General features: G+C 49.9%; 1 protein-coding gene across 2 annotated transcripts in view; it reads left to right on the top strand.

The window, feature by feature from the left end:
• Positions 1-19,995, top strand: part of LOC140395179 (tight junction protein ZO-3-like) — a 137,407-nt gene that overhangs the window by 62,013 nt on the left and 55,399 nt on the right. For both annotated transcript variants that reach the window (XM_072482686.1, XM_072482688.1), the window contains exons 6-9: positions 7,162-7,265; positions 12,244-12,400; positions 16,938-17,037; positions 17,421-17,488. In XM_072482686.1, coding sequence (XP_072338787.1) covers positions 7,162-7,265; positions 12,244-12,400; positions 16,938-17,037; positions 17,421-17,488 — 429 coding nt within the window. The remainder of the gene's footprint in view (positions 1-7,161; positions 7,266-12,243; positions 12,401-16,937; positions 17,038-17,420; positions 17,489-19,995) is intronic.

The following is a 19,995-nucleotide window of genomic DNA, read 5'->3' as shown; positions in this document are numbered from 1 at the left end:
GCCTCTGAGACCATTTCCGAATTAATCACATTGCTGTGGATCTAGAGTCACATATAGGCCAGACCAGGTAAGGATGGCAGATTTTGTTTAGTGAGCCAGTTGGGTTTTTTGCGACGTTATTTTATAGTCACCATTCAACTTTTAATTCCAGATTTTAAAAATTGAATTCAATTTCCCCATCTACTATGAATCCGAGTCTACAGAACATTGGCCCTGGGTCTCTGGGTTACCAGTCCAGTGACAATACTACTATGCCACTGCGTCCACACAACACAATGCTACTTTTCAAAGGTTTTACAGTGAGACCCTCAGATTGAGAGTGGAAGTTCCCCTCAATTCATTGATTACCCCATTGATTGCAGTCAGGGGATCCTCAACATCAGCTCCTCTGGAGGAGCATAGGATCACTGACAGCAGCTGCCATATTTCCATGTTATTGTGCACGTGTGAACTGCTGAGGCTGCTGTCAGTTTCAGTGGAGTAATTTTGCTGTCGATACTGTTGCAAAACCTAGGCTTCTGTCTCCATAATTTTATACTTCTGTTATAACCTGCCTGCTTACCATTGGCTGGGGACTAATGACAATCCCACAATCCTGTGGGAGTATGAGCAGTTTGGAACCAGCAGGAAGGAGTAAGCAGCAAGTAAAGTTGCTGCTGCTGCTGAAATGTTATTTCTTTGTATCCTTGAAACTCGTGCTGGATTCTTCGTGGCCCTCACAAAAACTTTCAAATTAGAACTGCCCTTCACCAAGCTGCATTGTGAAAGCTTATTGTGCAAGTGCTGCACAATCACAATAACTTGCATTTATACAGCTCTTATAATGCCACAAAACCCAACCCAAGGTAGTTCAGAGGAATGCTATTAAAGTGAATAGCTGTCTACACTGCTGAAGCCACCTCCCTGGATTTTTGTTGGATACAGGTTGGAAGTTGTTTTCTATTACACCATGCCTCTGTACGGACGTTTGGATGTTTTTGATGCTGCGCTGGAAAGCTGGAACCAGTATGCACAACGGATGCGTTACTATTTCCGGGCAAACAATATCACCGAGAACGAGCGCCAGGTGGTCATATTGCTCACCGCCTGCAGCCCGCATTCGTTTGGGGTGATTGGGAGCCTTACGTACCCAGCTGCGCCGGACACCAAAACGTTTGATTAACTTGTCAATTTAGTGGGGCAGCATTTTAACCCAACCCCATCCACGATAGTCCAGCGTTACCGGTTTAATACCGCTGAGAGGACCCCTGGAGAATCCCTTGCCGACTTTCTATCCAGGCTACACAGGATTGCGGAGTACTGTGACTATGGTGAGACCTTGTCAGAAATGTTACGCGACCGTTTGGTTTGCGATATTAACAATGCGGCCACCCAGAGAAAGTAGTTAGCTCAGCCAACATTGACTTTTCAACAGGTCATTCAAATAGTATTGTCCCGAGCGAGCGCAGAACGAGGAGTGCAGGAGATACAGGGAATGGAAGTGCATGCCTTGGGGCGCAATCCTTTCCGTCCGAAAACGTCCCCCCACACTCCTGCGGTACCTTGGGCGAGACGTCCGGATCGACGCCAGTGGCCGTCGGACATTCCTCCCCGAAGGGAGCTTTCTCCAGAACCAATGGATGAGGAGCCATGTCCGTGTCAGACTTGTAGGCGCCGACCCCGTGGTGGATGCCGGTCCTGGGGGCGCCAGAGGCGCCGTCATTCCGACCAAAACTGGGACCAGCCCAGGGGCCGTACCTTCCATGTGGATGAACCTGTGGCGACTACTCCTGAGGACGTGGAGACGGAGGACAACTGCCTGCAGCTGCATTGTGTGGCAGCTCCCCGTGTGGCCCCCATTAAGGTGACAGGACGGGTCAATGGTCACCCGCTTGAGATGGAGTTGGATACTGGCGCAGCAGTCTCCGTGATCGCCCAGAGGACATTCGACCGCATCAAGCAGGGTATACAGACCCTTACATTAACTGACACACAGGCCAGGTTGGCCACCTACACGGGGGAACCATTGGACATTGCAGGAACTATGATGACCCCTGTTGTTTATGGACGCCAGGAGGGGCGTTTCCCACTTATCGTGGTGCGCGGCCATGGGCCCAGCCTGTTGGGTTGGGACTGGTTGCGCCATTTGCGCTTACAGTGGCAGCACATCCTCCAAACAGTTTCTGAAGGGTTGACTGAGGTGCTAGGACGATACCCAGATGTATTCCAGCCCAGTTTGGGGGAAATAAAAGGGGCCGTAGCCCGTATCCAAGTCGAACCAGGAGCCACGCCGTGCACTTTCGGGCGTGCCCGGTGCCTTACGCCTTGCACGAGAAGGTAGAAGGGGAGCTCACTTGTTTGGAAACTTTGGGTATTATCAGGCCCGTCCGTTTCGCTGACTGGGCAGCACCAATTGTACCTGTAATGAAGGCAGATGCCACAGTTCAGTGGGCAGCGACTATAAACGTACAGTGAATACGGCTTCCCAACTTGACCGATATCCAATGCCTCACATAGAGGATCTACACACAAAGCTTGCAGGTGGAGTCTCGTTCACAAAATTAGATATGAGTTACGCCAACCTACAGTTGGAGCTGGACCCTGCCTCCCGACCATATGTAACGATTAATCTACACCAGGGCCTGTATGAATATACACGTATGCCCTTTGGAGTATCCTCTGCCTGCACTATTTTTCAACGTGTTTTGGAGGGCATTTTGAGAGGTTTACCGCGTGTCGCTGTCTACTTAGATGACGTTTTGATCACAGGGACGTCGGAGCAGGAACATTTGGAAAATCTGGAGGCTGTCCTTCGACGCTTTTCGGAGGCTGGAGTCCGTTTACGTCGCACAAAGTGCGTCTTTCAGGTGAAGGAAGTAGTCTACCTGGGTTATCGGGTGGACCGCGAAGGTTTGCACCCCGTCGCAGAGAAGGTGCGCGCGATTCAACAGGCCCCTGCCCCGACTGACACTTCGCATCTTCGTTCTTTTCTCGGCCTCGTAAACTATTACGGGAAGTTCCTCCCCAATCTGGAAACTACACTGGCCCTGTTGCATCTTCTGCGAAAGAAAAATCACACCTGGGTTTGGGGTCAGCCGCAAGAAACCGCTTTCCGGCGGGTAAAACAACAATTGTCGTCGTCTGGGTTACTAACCCACTATGATCCTGGAAAGCCTTTGCTCGTCACATGTGATGCATCCCAGTATGGTATTGGGGCCGTCCTGTCCCACGAGATGGAGAACGGGGCCGAGCGGCCGATAGCTTTCACCTCCTGCACATTGACTGCAGCGGAAAAAAGTACGCGCAGATCGAGAAGGAGGGCCTGGCAGTGGTCTTTGCGGTGAAACGTTTCCACCAGTACGTGTATGGCCGCCACTTCACTATCGTGACTGATCATAAGCCTCTGCTGGGACCTTTCAGAGAGGATAAGCCAATACCGCCCATTGCTTCCGCACGGATCCAGCGCTGGGCTTTGTTGCTTGCTGCATACGAGTATTCTCTGGAGCATAAACCAGGAACGCAGATAGCGAATGCCGACGCACTGAGCCGATTGCCTTTATCGACCGGCCCCATGTCGACCCCCGCGACCGGTGAGATGGTTGCAACCCTAAATTTTATGGACACCTTGCCTGTCACGGCATCACAGATCCATGAGTAGACCCAGATGGAGCCAGTCCTGTCAAAGGTTAGACACATAGTCCTGTATGGTGGGCAGCACAGACAGGCGAGTTGCGGGCATTTTCCTCCAAGCTGTCAGAATTCAGCGTGGAAGACGGCATCCTCTTGTGGGGGACGCGTGTGATTGTCCCGGAAAAAGGACAGGAGCTGATACTAAGAGACTTGCACAATGGGCATCCAGGTGTGACCAAAATGAAAATGTTGGCCCGGAGTTATGTTTGGTGGCCAGGCCTCGACGCCGACATTGAGAAGGTGGCCCAAAACTGCTCCATTTGTCAGGAGCATCAGAAGCTTCCACCGGCCGCGCCCCTACATCACTGGGAATGGCCAGGGCAGCCTTGGGCGCGCTTGCATGCAGATTTTGTCCGCCCTTTTCAAGGATCCATGTTCCTTTTATTAATCGACGCCCAGTCTAAATGGCTAGAGGTGCATAAGATGCTAGGCACAACGTCCTGCGCAACAATTGAGAAGAAGCATTTGTCTTTTAGTACACATGGCCTCCCCGAGGTGCTGGTCACAGATAACGGCACTCCATTCACCAGTGAGGAGTTTGCGAGGTTCATGAAGATGAATGGCATACGCCATATCCGCACTTCCCCTTACCACCTGGCTTCAGATGGGTTGGCAGAGCGCGCAGTGCAGACATTCAAACGAGGCCTAAAGAAGCAGTCTTCTGGGTCAATGGACACGAGACTGGCTCGCTTTTTGTTTTCGTATAGGACCACCCCCCATGCAGTGACTGGGGTAGCTCCCGCAGAACTCCTAATGGGCCGGAGACTTCGCACCCGCCTTAGTATGGTTTTCCCGGACATTGGCGCAAAGGTACGCCGCACATAAGAACGACTGGGACAGGGTTTTTCTCGGCATCGGCCGATTCGGCAGTTTGCGCCCGGTGACCCAGTGTTCGTTCGCAATTTTGCTGGTGGTGCCCAGTGGGTCCCTGGCGCCATCTTTCGCCAAACGGGCCCTATATCTTACCAGGTGCAAGCCCAGGGTCGTCTCCAGTGCAAACATGTAGACCACGTTCGGTCCAGAAGACTATCCCTTCCAAAGATTCCCCGCCCCCGGAGCTCATTTCTACAGCCGCAGAGACTAGAGACAATGGAAAGTAGTCCTCACAATCTTCCTCTGGTGCCTCACTCAAAGCCTGCGCAGGTCATTACAGAACCGCGTGGAGATAGAGACGCCGAGATGACAGAGGCAGCAGACTCTGACTCCGAGATGGAGACACAGGACGCATCAGAGGGGGAATCCTCGGGCCCACGAGCCGTGGATGTACAACCGTTACGCCGTTCATCACGGAAGCGCTGGTCTCCGTCTCGTTACACGCCGCCCGATCCTGCGCCTCGTGCAAATGGTGTCCGGCCTGCGGCAAAACGAGTCCGACGCCCTCCTTCGCCAGGGTCTTCGGTGGATTCCTTGGACTTTGAGGGGAGGGATGTTATAACCTGCCTGCTTACCATTGGCTGGGGACTAATGACAATCCCACAATCCTGTGGGAGTATGAGCTTCCCCAATGAGGGTGGCGGAGAAATCATTAGCAGATTCCCTGTATAAATAAAGCTGGCCAGTTTGGAACCAGCAGGAAGGAGTAAGCAGCAAGCGAGGTTGCTGCTGTTGTGTATGTTATTGTAAATAAATGTTATTTCTTTGTATCCTTGAAACTCGTGCTGGATTCTTCGTGGCCCTCACAAAAACTTCCAAATTAGAACTGCCCTTAACCAAGCTGCATTGTGAAAGCTTATTGTGCAAGTGCTGCACAATCACAATAACTTGCATTTATACAGCTCTTATAATGCCACAAAACCCAACCCAAGGTAGTTCAGAGGAATGCTATCGAACCAATTTGATGTTGAATTTAAGAAGGTGCATGCAGAACCTGCTCAGAGTTGGGAATACAGCAGTGGAGGGGAGTGCTCAGTGTGTTACCTCACCTGCCTTGGTGATGGGTCATTGAATATTTTGCAGTACTGGTCTCCAGTTCTGGTGTGAGGGAGTTGCCACCTCACTTCAAACAACACGATTTGCATTCCTGGTAAGCTTGGTGACATCTGCTCTAGGGAGCCAGTGCCTTCTGTCTTTAATATTCCAAAAGAGGGATTGTAAGTCTGCTCTTGTAATGTTCTGTTGTGTACAATGACGGTATTGATATGAATGGTATGAGCTCATTGCTGTTCCTCTTTTACCTGTTGTCCTTCAATCTACTGCTTGAGTGCAGCTGAATATCTTTTTAAGGACAGCACAGAGTTGGCAGGTATGTCACATGCATTTTCCACACGTTTTATGCCAATGGCAGCGTGTGTGAGAATGCAAGTGAACATAGATTATCATAGAATTTACAGTGCAGAAGGAGGCCATTCAGCCCATCGAGCCTGCACCGGCTCTTGGAAAGAGCACCCTACCCAAAGTCAACACCTCCACCCTATCCCCATAACCCAGTAACCCCACCCAACACTAAGGGCAATTTTGGACACTAAGGGCAATTTATCATGGCCAATCCACCTAACCTGCACATCTTTGGACTGTGGGAGGAAACCGGAGCACCCGGAGGAAACCCACGCACACACTGGGAGGATGTGCAGACTCCGCACAGACAGTGACCCAAGCCGGAATCGAACCTGGGACCCTGGAGCTGTGAAGCAATTGTGCTATCCACAATGCTACCGTGCTGCCCTTGCCGGCAGACCCAGGAACAGACCCAGCCAAATCTGCAGATTAAAGTTGGAGTTTACATTGTGGAAATTCTAGGCCACTATCTTTTGGATCAATGCACAGCATGTAATATAAAATAACCTATACTTCTTTAGTGTTGTTCCTTCTGAAAGTGATCTGCTTCTTTGGTCTCTGCCTTCATTGAGTTCATTTGTTTTTCTTTCTTTTCTTTCTGCCATCTTTCTGTCTCTTTCCTGCCTTTCCTTCTCCTTTCCTTCCGTTTCACTCTCTTTCCCTTTTGTGCCTATTTTGCTCTCTGAGGCCCGATTGAAGCACTGTGTAGAATGTATACATGTCCACTATATCTTCATACCCACTTCTTTTAGAGCCTGGGATGCAAGCCATCCACTCGAAGCAAGTAAACTTTTCAAATGCATCCTTCCTATTGATTTTCACCCCATCCATTACTAATACCATCCCCACTTTCGCCGATACTTTGCCTGCCTTCTCCTTTTTGGTAAGCACCAAAATCAAAATCAAGGATTCCAGCCTTCCCCTGCACCTTTAAGAAGACATCACCTTCCTTGCCCCTGAAATCATTCATGTGCTTGTAAGGTTTGAATATTGCAGGTGTTGGCAGCAGCTGAGAGACCTTTGCTCAACAAGGTGCACTATCAATTTCCTTTCAATAGACTTCTCGCTAAAAGATTAATTGGGCTCTGTGTGTCCTTTTCAAAAACATCAGAGCCTGAATGTGAGATTGAAGTCCTGTTGACTCGTGCGTTGTCAGCATTTCTGAACAGTTTAACAGATGAATTGCTAACTACCTATGTGCACTGTGTTTTCTCACAGAATACGGCTTGAGGCTGGGAAGTCAAATTTTCATTAAACACATGTCATCTGGTGGCCTCGCTTCAAAGGAAGGAGTCTTAAAGGAGGGGGACATCATACTAAAGGTAAAATATTCATTCTCAAGAGTCATAGACTGTAATAACCCTCACGAGACCCATGGGGTGACCCAATTGATCTCCCTATGGGGCTCATGGAATACGGCCTTCCCCACTGAGGGACGGAAACTGAGCAGCTGGGGCTCGTGAACCTTGTACTTGAAAGCCGGCCCATATTGGGACCGGCAAGATCGGTAATCCAGTAGTCCCAGCTGGGACCAAAATGCTGTATGTTGTGTTGCGACCTTTACTTTTGTTTGCCAAAATAAACCTTCTTTGTGTAAACATGACGGGACTCCTGAAGATATTATGTGGACCTACTAATAGGTTGTATTTGCAGATCTCCAGAGGTGAACCCAGCCCTTAAAAGAAATGATTCAGTGATGCCGCATTATCAGTGGAAAACCGAGCTGACAAAAAGCATGGATCTCAGAATCCCATGAAGGATGGGTTAAAGACAGAACGACAGCACTTTGGCATGATCTCCTTCGGCTGAGCTCCCTGGTCCCCACTAGGAGTGTGTGACCAATCCTTGAGAGACATTGGGCTGGATTCTCCGATTTTGGGGCCATGTCCGGAAGATCCGTGGCATTTTATGTGGGAAAAATCATCGAGGCCCCAGCACCGATCCTCCGATCAGTGAGGGGCTAGCAGCTGTGCCACGTAAAACCCACGGCCTTCCCGATATAAACGCCCGGAGAATTGTCGGGTCTGTGGCCGCACATGCGCATGGCGGCGACCTGCAGCAGTCGCGCCGTACAACATGGCGCCAGCCGTGCGCGGAACCGACCTGTCAGATAGTGCTCCTCTGGACACCCCCTCGGACCCACCAGTCCCCCCCAGCCCCTGCCGAAGCCCCCTTGGCCAGCAGCAAGGCTCCCGCCCAATTGTTGCCGGCACTGGACATAGTCCGTAGCCGCCACGCCGGGTTCCCGACCGCTGAGACTATGAATCAACCGTGCAGCCGGGAACTCGGCACATCGGGGGCGGAGCATGGGGGAGGACCTTCAGGTAACGTCCTGAGGCCGTCCCTGCGGCATGCTCCTCGATGATGCCGTTTCAGAGGGGGCAGGGCATCTGAAAACAGGCGCCGCCCCCGATTTGGTCGTAAAAAGGAATTTCCGCCCGATCGCCGATTACGAAATCAGCGTCGGGGAATGGAGAATCCCGCCCATTGTCTGTTGCTTTCAATTCCCCCCTTTAGCTTAAAACCCACCATTTCCTGTGAATAATTACCTACGGGAACTATTATCATAGAATTTACAGTGCTTGTTAAGGGAAAAGATTTCGGGATGACGGCGGATTAAAAGAGTCCAAATACAAAGGGTGGGATACTCCGTTTGAGAGACTAGGGCGGGATTCTCCATCCCGCCAGACCTATTTTCTGGCCCGGGGAGCCCCCACCGGCAGTGGGATCCTCCGTCCCGGCAGCCGGTCGATGGGGTTTCCAATTGTGGCCACCTCCACGCCATCTGTGGGCATGAGTGAGCTGCCGGTGAAGTGGAGGATCCCGCCAACAGAGAATACCGTCCTAAGTGTTGATGCCGGGACTGAATTGCATGAAGTCTGCATTCCTGTTGGGGCGCTATTTCTGGAGCAATTCATGATATGTTAATGGGCCAACGCTCTGCCCACGTGAGCCTAGAGCAATTCTTATTGCTGCCGGCATCGGATTTGCTGGGGCCGGAATTGACGCTGGAGAGCTTGAGAAGCTGGAGCTGCTTAGAAGCTCTCCAGTCCCCACACACTCTCATTCCAGCCAAGAAGATGACTCCTCAAAGAGCTGCCCCCCGCCCCCCGATTTGCAAGCGCTGAGCTGAACCGAATATTAGATGCGGTGTAGGAGAGGCAGAACACCCTTTTCCCCAGGGTGGGCAGGAGGCCACTGCCCATGCTTGTGAACTGGGCCTGGGTGGAGGTGGCAGAGGAGGTTGTCATGATATGCCCTCATGCACATAATGAGATACAGACAGGCAGTGACAGACACCCAGTAAAGCCAATCAACACACAGGACAGAACACAACCAATCACCAGGCAGAACACTATAAAACACACGAGGCATCAGCACTCTGCCTCTTTCCACTGGTGACAGCTGTAGTGACAGTCAGGGTGTATATATCAGTTAGCACCTTCTACACGTGGCTCAGAGCTAGTCTGGTCTAATTAGTTATAGTTAGCACACTTAGATTAGTAGAGTGTCAACCCACAGCAAGCTCTGTGCACTGCCCCAGAAGTTCAATAAAACGTATTGAACTAACGTCTTAGTTTGGTGTCTACTTTCCAGTACAACTGCATCCAGTTGCAGTCCGTGTTACCCCAGGGTGAATAACACGACAGAGGTCAGTGCGCGAGCCTCACCTGGCAGACTGGCACGCAGTGCCACAAAAAGATGAACAACCTCTTTAGGGTAGCTCGGGTAAGTCACCACCTCTTGTGCCTTTGGCACCATTCCTGTCCCTCACTCCCCACATCGGCCACCACCCCCCCGTGGCCCCCCCCTCCCAATCCCATAGAGACCAATCAAAACTCATCTGTCCATATCTCCCTCACATCCCACTCTGCACCAAACCCCAACACCTGTATTGTCCTCTTTAGTCAGGTGCCTTGCACACACTTGCCACCAGCTGCAGACCCCCCCCCCCCCCCCCGCCCCCGCCCCCCCCCCCCCCCCCTGTAACTAGTGTCCAGGCTTCGCACCATGTCCTTTATGTGTCCCCTAGGAAAAGATGGTCCAACACAAGGGAGTGGGAAAAGACTGGAGGGGGCATCCCGGACCTCTGGGCTCTCACCCCCGCAGAGGCTGATGGAACTAACCGGGTGCAGGAGAGGTTCATCTCCAAGGTGGAGGTCGACATGGGACAACCAAGTTAGTCCCTAATGCAAAATAATGTCCCAGAGCAAGTGAGTCACTACTCTCCCCCAGACCACTCCTTCCCAAGATCTCACCATGTGTCTTGCCTTTGTCTTGCAGCATCACCATCAGACCACGTTGGCCAGTCTGGGGTGCGTTGCCCCCAGCCACAGCCCCTGCATATCGCGGAGGGCCATTCCAGGGATGACACCGACTTCTCATGCACTGCATTCACCTCCACCATCTCAGAAACTATCACCTTGTTAGGGCATTTTAATGAAGAGGCTTCTGGGCCATCATCGAGTGCGCACATCACATGCTGCAGGACATCAGGTGGAGCCCCCGAGGGAGCGGTGGTCAGAGGGCTGCTAGATCCCGGGAACCAGCTGTAGTCTGGACAGGTGTTGCCCTTCCCGAAAGAATGATCCCATCACTGGTGGAGTTGCAGACGCAGTGCCAGGGTATACGGGGGGGGGGGGGGGGGGGGGGTCAGAAACCTGCAAGCGCAGTTAGAGGAGTCCAATCCCCTTCAGGCAGAGGCGACAAAGCCGATAATGTGTGGTACCCAAGCCAACACTGGATGGGTGGCGTCCGCGATGGAAGCCTTGGGTCAAAAAATCGCAGCCATGGGTCAAGACGTCCAAGGCTTGGGACAATCTGTGTGGTCGATGGCTGAGGCTCATGACACGGGAGCCCAGTGACAGGCAGACCCGCTGTGGCACTCCAGAACTTGGCCCAGTCACAAAGGGTCATGGCTTAGGACATCGAGAGCATTGGCTGGGCACTGACTAATCTGGGCCAGGCACAGAGAGACATAGCACTGTACCAGAGGAATATAGCACAGTGCCAGAGGGACATGATCGAGGCGCAGAGGGACATGACTCACTCGTTGAGGGACATGGCCCGGTCTCTGTGCTCCATGGTTAAGCGCATCGAGATCCTGGTTGAGACGAGAGCAGGCCTCCATAACTGGGAGTATCAGGTGACAGTGGAGCCTCTGGAGCTCTCTCCGGCCTCACCTCCATCCCATGGAGTAGCCCGAGGGAGGAGGAAGTGATGGGACTCGTGCCGGTGCCTCCTGGAGATGCTGGAACACCTCAACACTTCTGAATCCGCCCCCCCCCCCCCCCCCCCCCCCCCACCTGACACTAGCACATCTCATGGGCAGTAGACAGAACAGAGTGACCGAAACTTTGTCACCTGTGACACCTGAAAGTCAGCAGGGCCCATCTAGGTCCAGGCTCTGCAAAGGACGGCCACCAAAGGCACTTCAGGTCACAGGGCGCGGTATACAGCAGGCCATCTCCACATCTCTGGGATCACACCTAGAAGGAGCGGAAGGCTACGTAAGACAAGGATGTTAGACATGAGTTAAGTTGGCATGGGTGCAGCACTTAGGTTAGAGGTTGGGGCCTGGGCACAATAATGTATATAGTCACTATTAAACATCTTTCCACCAACAGTCCGACCTGTCTCACTCCTCTATCTGAAGGATGTGAGGGATGGGCTGGGCTGGGTGTGCTGGGTGGGAGGATGTGGGAGGTTGGTGGTTTGGGTGTTGCAGGAAGGCACGGGGCAGGGCCGCCAGGACAATTGAACTTTCCACCTCGGGTCATACTCAGAGGCAACAAGGATCAGGGTCAGAAGTGTGAGGTCGCCTGGATACCTTACCCAGTGAGTGACCCATCACCACTCACTATCTCCAAAACCACCCCCCCCCCCCCTGCACCCCCACCAACAAATGATATATGGTCCCATGATGTGGAATGGAAATCACACACACAGGGATCACCTGCCCGGACAGTGGAATGTGATCCTTAAGGCAGAATACCAACAAATAAAAGGCAGACAATGGGCTTAAATACTAGACAGGCAAAATGAGGAAACGTTTTGAGGTGGGACATTTTGAGGATGAATTATCTAGGAAAACAATTCAAGTGGAAGATTTCAGTAAGGGAAAGAGGAAGTTAGATATCTCTCTGGAGAGAGAAGGGATTGAGGACTGTGCAACACAGCCAGTAAATTGTGTTGAAACCAATCAAAATTGGGCCAAGTGGCCTATTCTAAGCTTCATGTTCCTGACAGACAAGTGTTGGTAGAGGTGACAGTGATGGACCATTTCTTCTGTTTGTTTAGATTAATGGTATAGTGACGGAGAATATATCACTGGAAGATACGAGGACACTAATTGAGAAGTCGGAGGGGGAGCTGAGGTTGGTGGTCCTTCGGGATGATGAACAGTTTCTGATCAGTGTTCCAGAACTGATGGACAGTGAGGAAAACAGCCTGGATGGTAAGCGATCAAACCACAAACACACTATTATTGTCCAAGGATGTGCAGGTTAGGGATTGGCCATGATCAATGCGCAGTTACAGAGACAGGATGGGAGAATGGGCCTCGGTAGGATGCACTTTCAGAGGGTAGGTGCAGACTCGATGGGCTGAATGGCCTCCATGCACTGTAAGGATACTATGGATTCTATACCATATTCCCTGTTTAATCCTTAAACAGCAGGTCCAGAGAAAATTCTGTTCCCATTTCTTTTTTTATCGTATCCATTTCATGCACCATGGCAGTGAAATACACATAAATGTTACAGTAATACATCTACTCGAATACAAAACCACAGTAAACACTGTGCGATAGAATTTCCATTGGGTTTCCCTGATCTCGCATTGCACCTTTACCAGATGATTGGTGGAAACCGGTGAAAAACATTGAAAATGGCTGTTTATCCCACAGGGTTTCTGCTGATTTCCCAACCAAGTTGTAGAATCACAGGGTGGGATTTTCCAGCCTTTCCCGCCAGCAGAATTTTCCGGTCCTATCAGACTCAATTCCTGCCGCAGATTCCCTGGCAGCGGCACCGGCGGGCCATGTGAATTGCCATTAAGTTTGGAGTGACTGGTAGATCCTTCCAGTGGCCAATGGCGGGCAGCGGGAAAACCTGCCGTGGAAAATTCCGGCCTAACAGAATCAAAATGGTTGCAGCACAGAAGGAAGTCCATTTGGCCCATTGAGTCCTCGCTGGCTCCCTGGAAGAGAAATTTAGCTATTCCCACTTCTCTGGAGAACGTTTTACCTTCTGCTCACTCTGGCCTCCAATTTCTGCATCATCTCTACCTTCTCTCGTTTTAATTTTCCTTCTATTACCGAGATCCTGTTACAAACTGTACTATTGCCTAGCAATTACATTGCCAATATTATTAGCATGTAGGCGAGTGATACATGTGCAGGGCACATCTAAAATAAATGGACCAACACCTTCACTAAAACAGCTAGCAGAGGAATGATGGGTCAGCAAGCCCTGATATCACAGTCATTTTCAGTCTGATACTTTTCATATTTAAAATTCAAGTGTCACCATCTGGGGAGTGGACAAGGGCAGAATGAGATGTTATGGATGGCGGAGGTGCTGTAAAATTGAGGTTTTGAGTTCTAATATTTGCTTCAATGCCGCTAACCCATCCACAAGACAAAGCCTGTATGAAGAAGAATCACAAAAACAATCACAAAAACAAACCTTTGAGGTCCAACTTTCTTCTGAGAAATTGCTGGATAATCCAGTTAAAAAAACACGTTGCCTGTCCCATATCCAATCGGGTGATGATTCTTGCCAAAAGAGGCTAAAATGGGACCATTTTTACAAAAGGGATTTTTTTTTTTCATTTATTCATTTATGGGATGTGGGCGTCGCTGGCGAGGCCAGCATTCATTGCCCATCCCTAATTGCCCTTGAGAAGGTGGTGGTGGTGTGCTGCCTTCTTGACCCGCTGCAGCCCCTGTGGTGTAGGTCATGGTTTTTCAATGTGTGGGTCGCGACCCACCCGGATCGAATTGCTTCTCGCTGAGCACATCAGCCGCTAACGCAGTTTCCCAATGGGAGCATTCAGAAGCCTGCGGGGAAAGTTCTGCCTAAAGTGTCAATTCAGTCCCTCCTTAAACAATGGACTACAACGAGGACAGACTTGACAATTAGGAATTCTGGCTCACTGCACCATAGAATCATAGAATCATAGAATTTACAGTGCAGAAGGAGGCCATTCGGCCCATCGAGTCTGCACCGGCTCTTGGAAAGAGCACCCTACCCAAGGTCTACACCTCCACCCAATCCCCATAACCCAGTAACCCCACCCAACACTAAGGGCAATTTTGGACACTATGGGCAATTTAGCATGGCCAATCCACCTAACCCGCACATCTTTGGACTGTGGGAGGAAACCGGAGCACCCGGAGGAAACCCACGCACACACGTGGAGGATGTGCAGACTCCGCACAGACAGTGACCCAAGCCGGAATCGAACCTGAGACCCTGGAGCTGTGAAGCATTTGTGCTATCCACAATGCTACCGTGCTGCCCCACCAGATCCATGTTTATCAATATTTCTTCTTTAATTATGTTAGATAAGTAATTTCAGTGCACTGTACTTGGTTTCGGGGACATAGGAGCTGATGGACACTCATTTATCAGGAATATCACAATGAAGTGAATGCAACTTGGGGGAAGTGACCGTGTGTGCACTATTGTAGGTCAGAACTGAACTGGGCTTCATATCATAAAATCTTATCCTAATTTGTGCTCAGCATTTCTGCCTGGAAATGTGATAATGCCGGACGTTGATGAGTGAAGGGTGTTTAAGGCTGCACTTGATTAATCTGCCAAATTATTAAAACACGGCAGGAAACGGCTCCATTGAAGGTTAAGATTGACAAGATCATAAACAGCATAGCTATTCGATTTGTCTATTGACAAGGGGAGGCAGTCACCTACTCTCATTAAAGGATTGAGGTGAAATTTCACATTGGCTCAGACGCAAATTTATATGGGCCCTATCCGAAATTCAGTTCTAATTGCTGAATATAATTGAGGATTGGGCAGGATTAGAAATCTGCAAATGGGATTCAGACTGTTTTGTGGCTCGGCACATACTTGTTTTTCACCCCTCCACACCGCTGATCACGAAAACTGTCTGTCCCTTCTCTATTTCAATTAAATACCTGCCCACTTGTACTGACCTCACTTGCCTGTGAACGCGCATGTATTCAATCACTCAATTCATCAGTTAACGTAAATCCCAGCGGTTTCACCCATTGGAATGTGGAAGACACATGTCGCTGAGAAAGAGGAATTAGGATGTCTGAAAAAAGACACGTCTTTTACTTTCTCTTACCCTTCTTTTAGCTTTGCATTTCTGTGGGCAATAATTAAAATTGCAAAATATTATCTCAAAATATGTGTTTATGTATGTGTATATATATATCATAGATTATCATAGAATTTACAGTGCAGAAGGAGGCCATTCGGCCCATCGAGTCTGCACCGGCTCTTGGAAAGAGCACCTTACCCAAGGTCAACATCTCCACCCCATCCCCATAACCCAGTAACCCCACCCAACACTAAGGGCAATTTTGGACACTATGGGCAATTTAGCATGGCCAATCCACCTAACCTGCACATCTTTGGACCGTGGGAGGAAACCGGAGCACCCGGAGGAAACCCACGCACACACGGGGAGGATGTGCAGACTCCGCACAGACAGTGACCCAAGCCGGAATCGAACCTGGGACCCTGGAGCTGTGAAGCAGTTGTGCTATCCACAATGCTACCATGCTGCCCCTTATATATAGAACTCCGTAAGTACTCAACCAGCCAGGCAGTATGTTCAGTGATAAAGAATAAATGGCTGAACATTACAGGTTTTTAAAATAAATTTAGAGTGGCCAATTAATTATTTCCAGTTAAGGGGCAATTTAGCATGACCAATCAATCTAACCGGCACATCTTTGGGTTGTGGGGGCGAAACCCACGCAAACACGGGGAGAATGTGCAAACTCCGCACGGACAGTGACCCAGAGCCGGGATCGAACCTGGGACCTCAGCGCCGTGAGGTAGCAATGCTAACCACTGTGCCACCGTGCTGGCCTTGAACATTTCAGGTTGATGGCCTTCCATCACAGCCATCAGCTGCTGCCTGATCTACTAAGCATTGTCAGTATTGTCTGTTTTAAATCCAGGTACTTTCAATCTAGGGGTTGCTTATCTCAATTATCCTATCCTTACCCAATGCTGACATAAATTCAATGCACCCAGGGCCTCTGGATTGTGATTAAGAACCGGAAATCTAGATTATTTTCTTACCCTCCCTTGCCTGAGGCAAGAAAAGTTTTAGTTTTTTAAAGAAATTTATAGAACCCAATTCTTTTTTCCAATTAAGGGGCAATTTAGCGTGGCCAATCACCTACCCTGCACATCTTTTTGGGTTGTTGGGGTGAGACCCACGCAGGCATGGGGAGAATGTGCAAACTCCACACGGGCAGTGACCCGGGGCCGGGATCGTACCCGGGTCCTTGGCGCTGTGAGGCAGCAGTACTAATCACTGTGCCACCGTGCCGCCCTTTAGAAATCTTCAGTGTCCCAAACACTGCCTTGACTCAGGATAGACTGGGTAAGCGAACATGGCACGGGTCCCAAAGGCTGCCAGCGTGTGTACTGAAGGTTGGCCAGTGGGAACTGGAAAAAAAACATTTGAAAAACACTGGTGTAGGTACATCCGTTGTGTTGTTAGGAAAGGAGTTCCAGGATTTTGATCCAGTGACAGAGAAGGAACGACGATATTTTTCCAAGTCAGGATGGTGTGTGTCAGGATGGGCTTGGATGGGATCATCCAGGTGGTGAGGGTGTTCGCATGTATTGCTGCCTTAGTCTTTCAAGATGGTAGTGGTTTGGGGTTTAGAAGGTGCTGTTGAAGGAACCTTGGTGAGTTCCAGTAGATAGAGAATAATGTTTTATTTCTTGAATTGTTCCAACTATCTGTATTTTTTTGCACAGATGTTTCAGACACTGAACCTGAAAGGACAGATTCACCAAGAGAGAATCAGTCAAAACACCATGTGATGGATCCTAGCCACACTATGAAGAGCAATGGAAGGTCGGTGTTTTACAGAGCACAGCAAAGGAATATAGAGGCCACTTTATAAAGCTCAACAATTGATGTGGAGGCCACTTTATTGAACATTGGGGCCAGTAATTTCTGTTTCTAATTTTATTCCTTTCCAGAACCTTGCCCCTCTCCTGAGGTGTGCGATCCTCAGGTTAAATCACCAGCAGTCAGCTCTCCCCCCTCAAAGGGGAAAGCAGCCATGGTCATCTGGGACTATGGAGACTTTACTTTCTATGGCACATGGTCAGTGTCCACATATTGTGACAGCTATCCTGTGTGCAGTCAGTGCGAAAATTCAATCCTTGGTCTGCTCATATTCAGAGATAGCTTGAGCTGACTGGAGATGACGCTTGTTTCTCCCTCTTTTCCAGCTTAAAGCCAAACACGAAGCCAGTGCCAGCGATGGAGTTCAGACCCACAGCCTCCAAACCCCCTCATGGTGAGTGAATAATCAGTTGCTTCAGAAGCGATGCTACTTTGCTGTTCACTGATTGGTCTTAGCAATTAGCCGTCACAATGAATGGATTTCGTTTAGCAAGTTATTGTTTATGAATGAGTTTTAATCCATCATTTATCTGACTGCTCTGCTGCACACCCAAGCTGTGACCTCGGCCCAGAGCTGTACAGTAAATCAGATGATGCCGTTGTCTCCCAAACATGACTGAAAGGCAGGAAGATTGATTTACCTGCAAGCTTTGGAACCTCGGTGTTGGGGACAAATGGGGGGGGTCCAGAGCCTGTATCAGCCAAGAGCCCAATGAGCTGTGTTTATTTTCGCAGAGGTGGTCGCCTAACTTGTCATTTCCAATTAAGGACAGCAGGTGACTCCCAAGTCGGGAGGATCAATGGGGTTCACTCCAGCATTGAAAGATCAGAGCCCCAGGGTTGATGTGAGCGCTGCTAAAGAATCGCAGTGAGGCTCGAGCTACAACCGTGGCAGTGCCCATTACTGGGGGAGAGGAGGCAGTGCCCATTACTGGGGGTTGGGGGGAGGGGGGGCTTTGCTCTTCCTGCCTTCATTCCCGGTTACTAGCCACAAATGGGGGAACATAAGAAAGTCTAGAAGGGTTATCACCATCGAACAGGAAGGGCAAAGAGTAACCCCCGTAATGGGCACTCGGCACTCTCTTCCCCCCTCCCCCCCCTACAGTAATGGGCATTGCCACGGTTGTGGCTGTTTACTAGAACATAGAACATACAGTGCAGAAGAAGGCCATTCGGCCCATCGAGTCTGCACCGACCCACTTAAGCCCTCACTTACACCCTATCCCCGTAACCCAATAACCCCTCCTAACCTTTTTGGTCACTAAGGGCAATTTATCATGGCCAATCCACCTAACCTGCACGTCTTTGGACTGTGGGAGGAAACCGGAGCACCCGGAGGAAACCCACGCACACACGGGGAGAACGTGCAGACTCCGCACAGACAGTGACCCAGCGGGGAATCGAACCTGGGACCCTGGCGCTGTGAAGCCACAGTGCTAGCCACTTGTGCTACCGTGCTGCCCTTTAAATTAGCAAGCACAGGACTCCAAGCACAGCACCTACTCCATTGAAATCAATCTCCTGCTTCGTGGTCCTCCAGCCTGCTGCAAGGAAGCTGCCTATGTGAGGCTGGTGGCTTCCACACCGGCTTGGTAGGGGGAGCAAGAGGATGCCACTCCATCATCGAAAAAATACCAGCAAGCCCACTAATTGCCCCTAATTGGGGCCTTAAATATGCAAATTGTTTCCCCGCTTTCACGGAGCAGCGGCCAATCCATTTCCCAGCTGCCGCTGGGAACCCTTACCAGCAGCAGCAATAAGACCATAAGACATAGGAGCAGAATTAGGCCACTCGGCCCATCGAGTCTGCTCCGCCATTCAATCATGGCTGATACTTTTCTCATTCCCATTCTCCTGCCTTCTCCCCATAACCCCTGAACCCCTTATTGATCAAACACTTATCTATCTCTGTCTTAAAGACAATCAGTGATGCAGAGGTGAATTTGTGAATGCATCAGAGATCTACCCCAATGAAATTCCACGCTAATTACCTGGTCCTTCCCACCAGGAAAATCTAGCCCATAGTTTCTGTAAAATGCCTCCAGGGTCAGCAACTCAAATACTGGCTCCAGTGGAGCCTGCTCCTGCTTATTTCCATTATTTCTAGTTGCTGAGGGATCAATCTACCAAAGGTTGAGGATTAAATGTAAGAGATTTCAAATGGAGGGCAGAAGAAACCCTTCACACGGAGAATTGTGAAGGTGAAGACTTTCTTTCCAGAGTCAGTGATTGAGGCAACAGTCAAGTTTTGATTGGACAGGTGACTGAAGGGATTTGTGAACATGGGTGCGTAAATGTGATTGAACTGTGTGCTTGTGTGGAGTATAAACGTTGACCGAGTGAACTGTTCCTTTCTAAATTCTATGTTTTTTTTATTCTTTCACTGGATGTGGCCTTTGCAGTGTTTTTATTGCCTATCCTTAATTTCCCTTGGGAAGGTGGCAGTGAAACACCTTGAACCGCTGCAGTCTATGTGGTGTGACTACATCCACAGTGCTGTTAAGGACGATGTTCCAGGATTTTGATCCAGCAACAGTAAAGGAATGGTGATATACCCCCAGGTCAGGATGGTGTGTAGCCTGGAGGGGAACTTACAGTTAGTGGAGCCTTGGTGAGTTGCTGCGGTGCATCTTGTATATGGTACACACTGCTGCTACTGTACATCGATGTTGGAGGGAGTGGATGTTAGAGGTGTTTGATGGGGTACCAATCAGGTCGGTTGTACGTATTACTGCCAGAAATGATGACTTTCAATCCATAATATAAAGGGAGAAAGTTCCTCAATTCAGCCACACATGTCAGAGAATCCATTTCCTTCAAACATACGTCAAGGCAAAATTCATTTCATTCCAATTTTCCCATCTCAACTCATGGCATTGCCTTTGCTGAGTTACATGCCCT

This window comes from Scyliorhinus torazame, chromosome 18, assembly GCF_047496885.1.
Source record: "Scyliorhinus torazame isolate Kashiwa2021f chromosome 18, sScyTor2.1, whole genome shotgun sequence".
NCBI classification, from domain to species: Eukaryota; Metazoa; Chordata; class Chondrichthyes; order Carcharhiniformes; family Scyliorhinidae; genus Scyliorhinus; species Scyliorhinus torazame.
The sequence above is the reverse complement of the archived record's forward strand: the minus strand, read 5'-3'. Positions and strand labels throughout refer to the sequence as shown.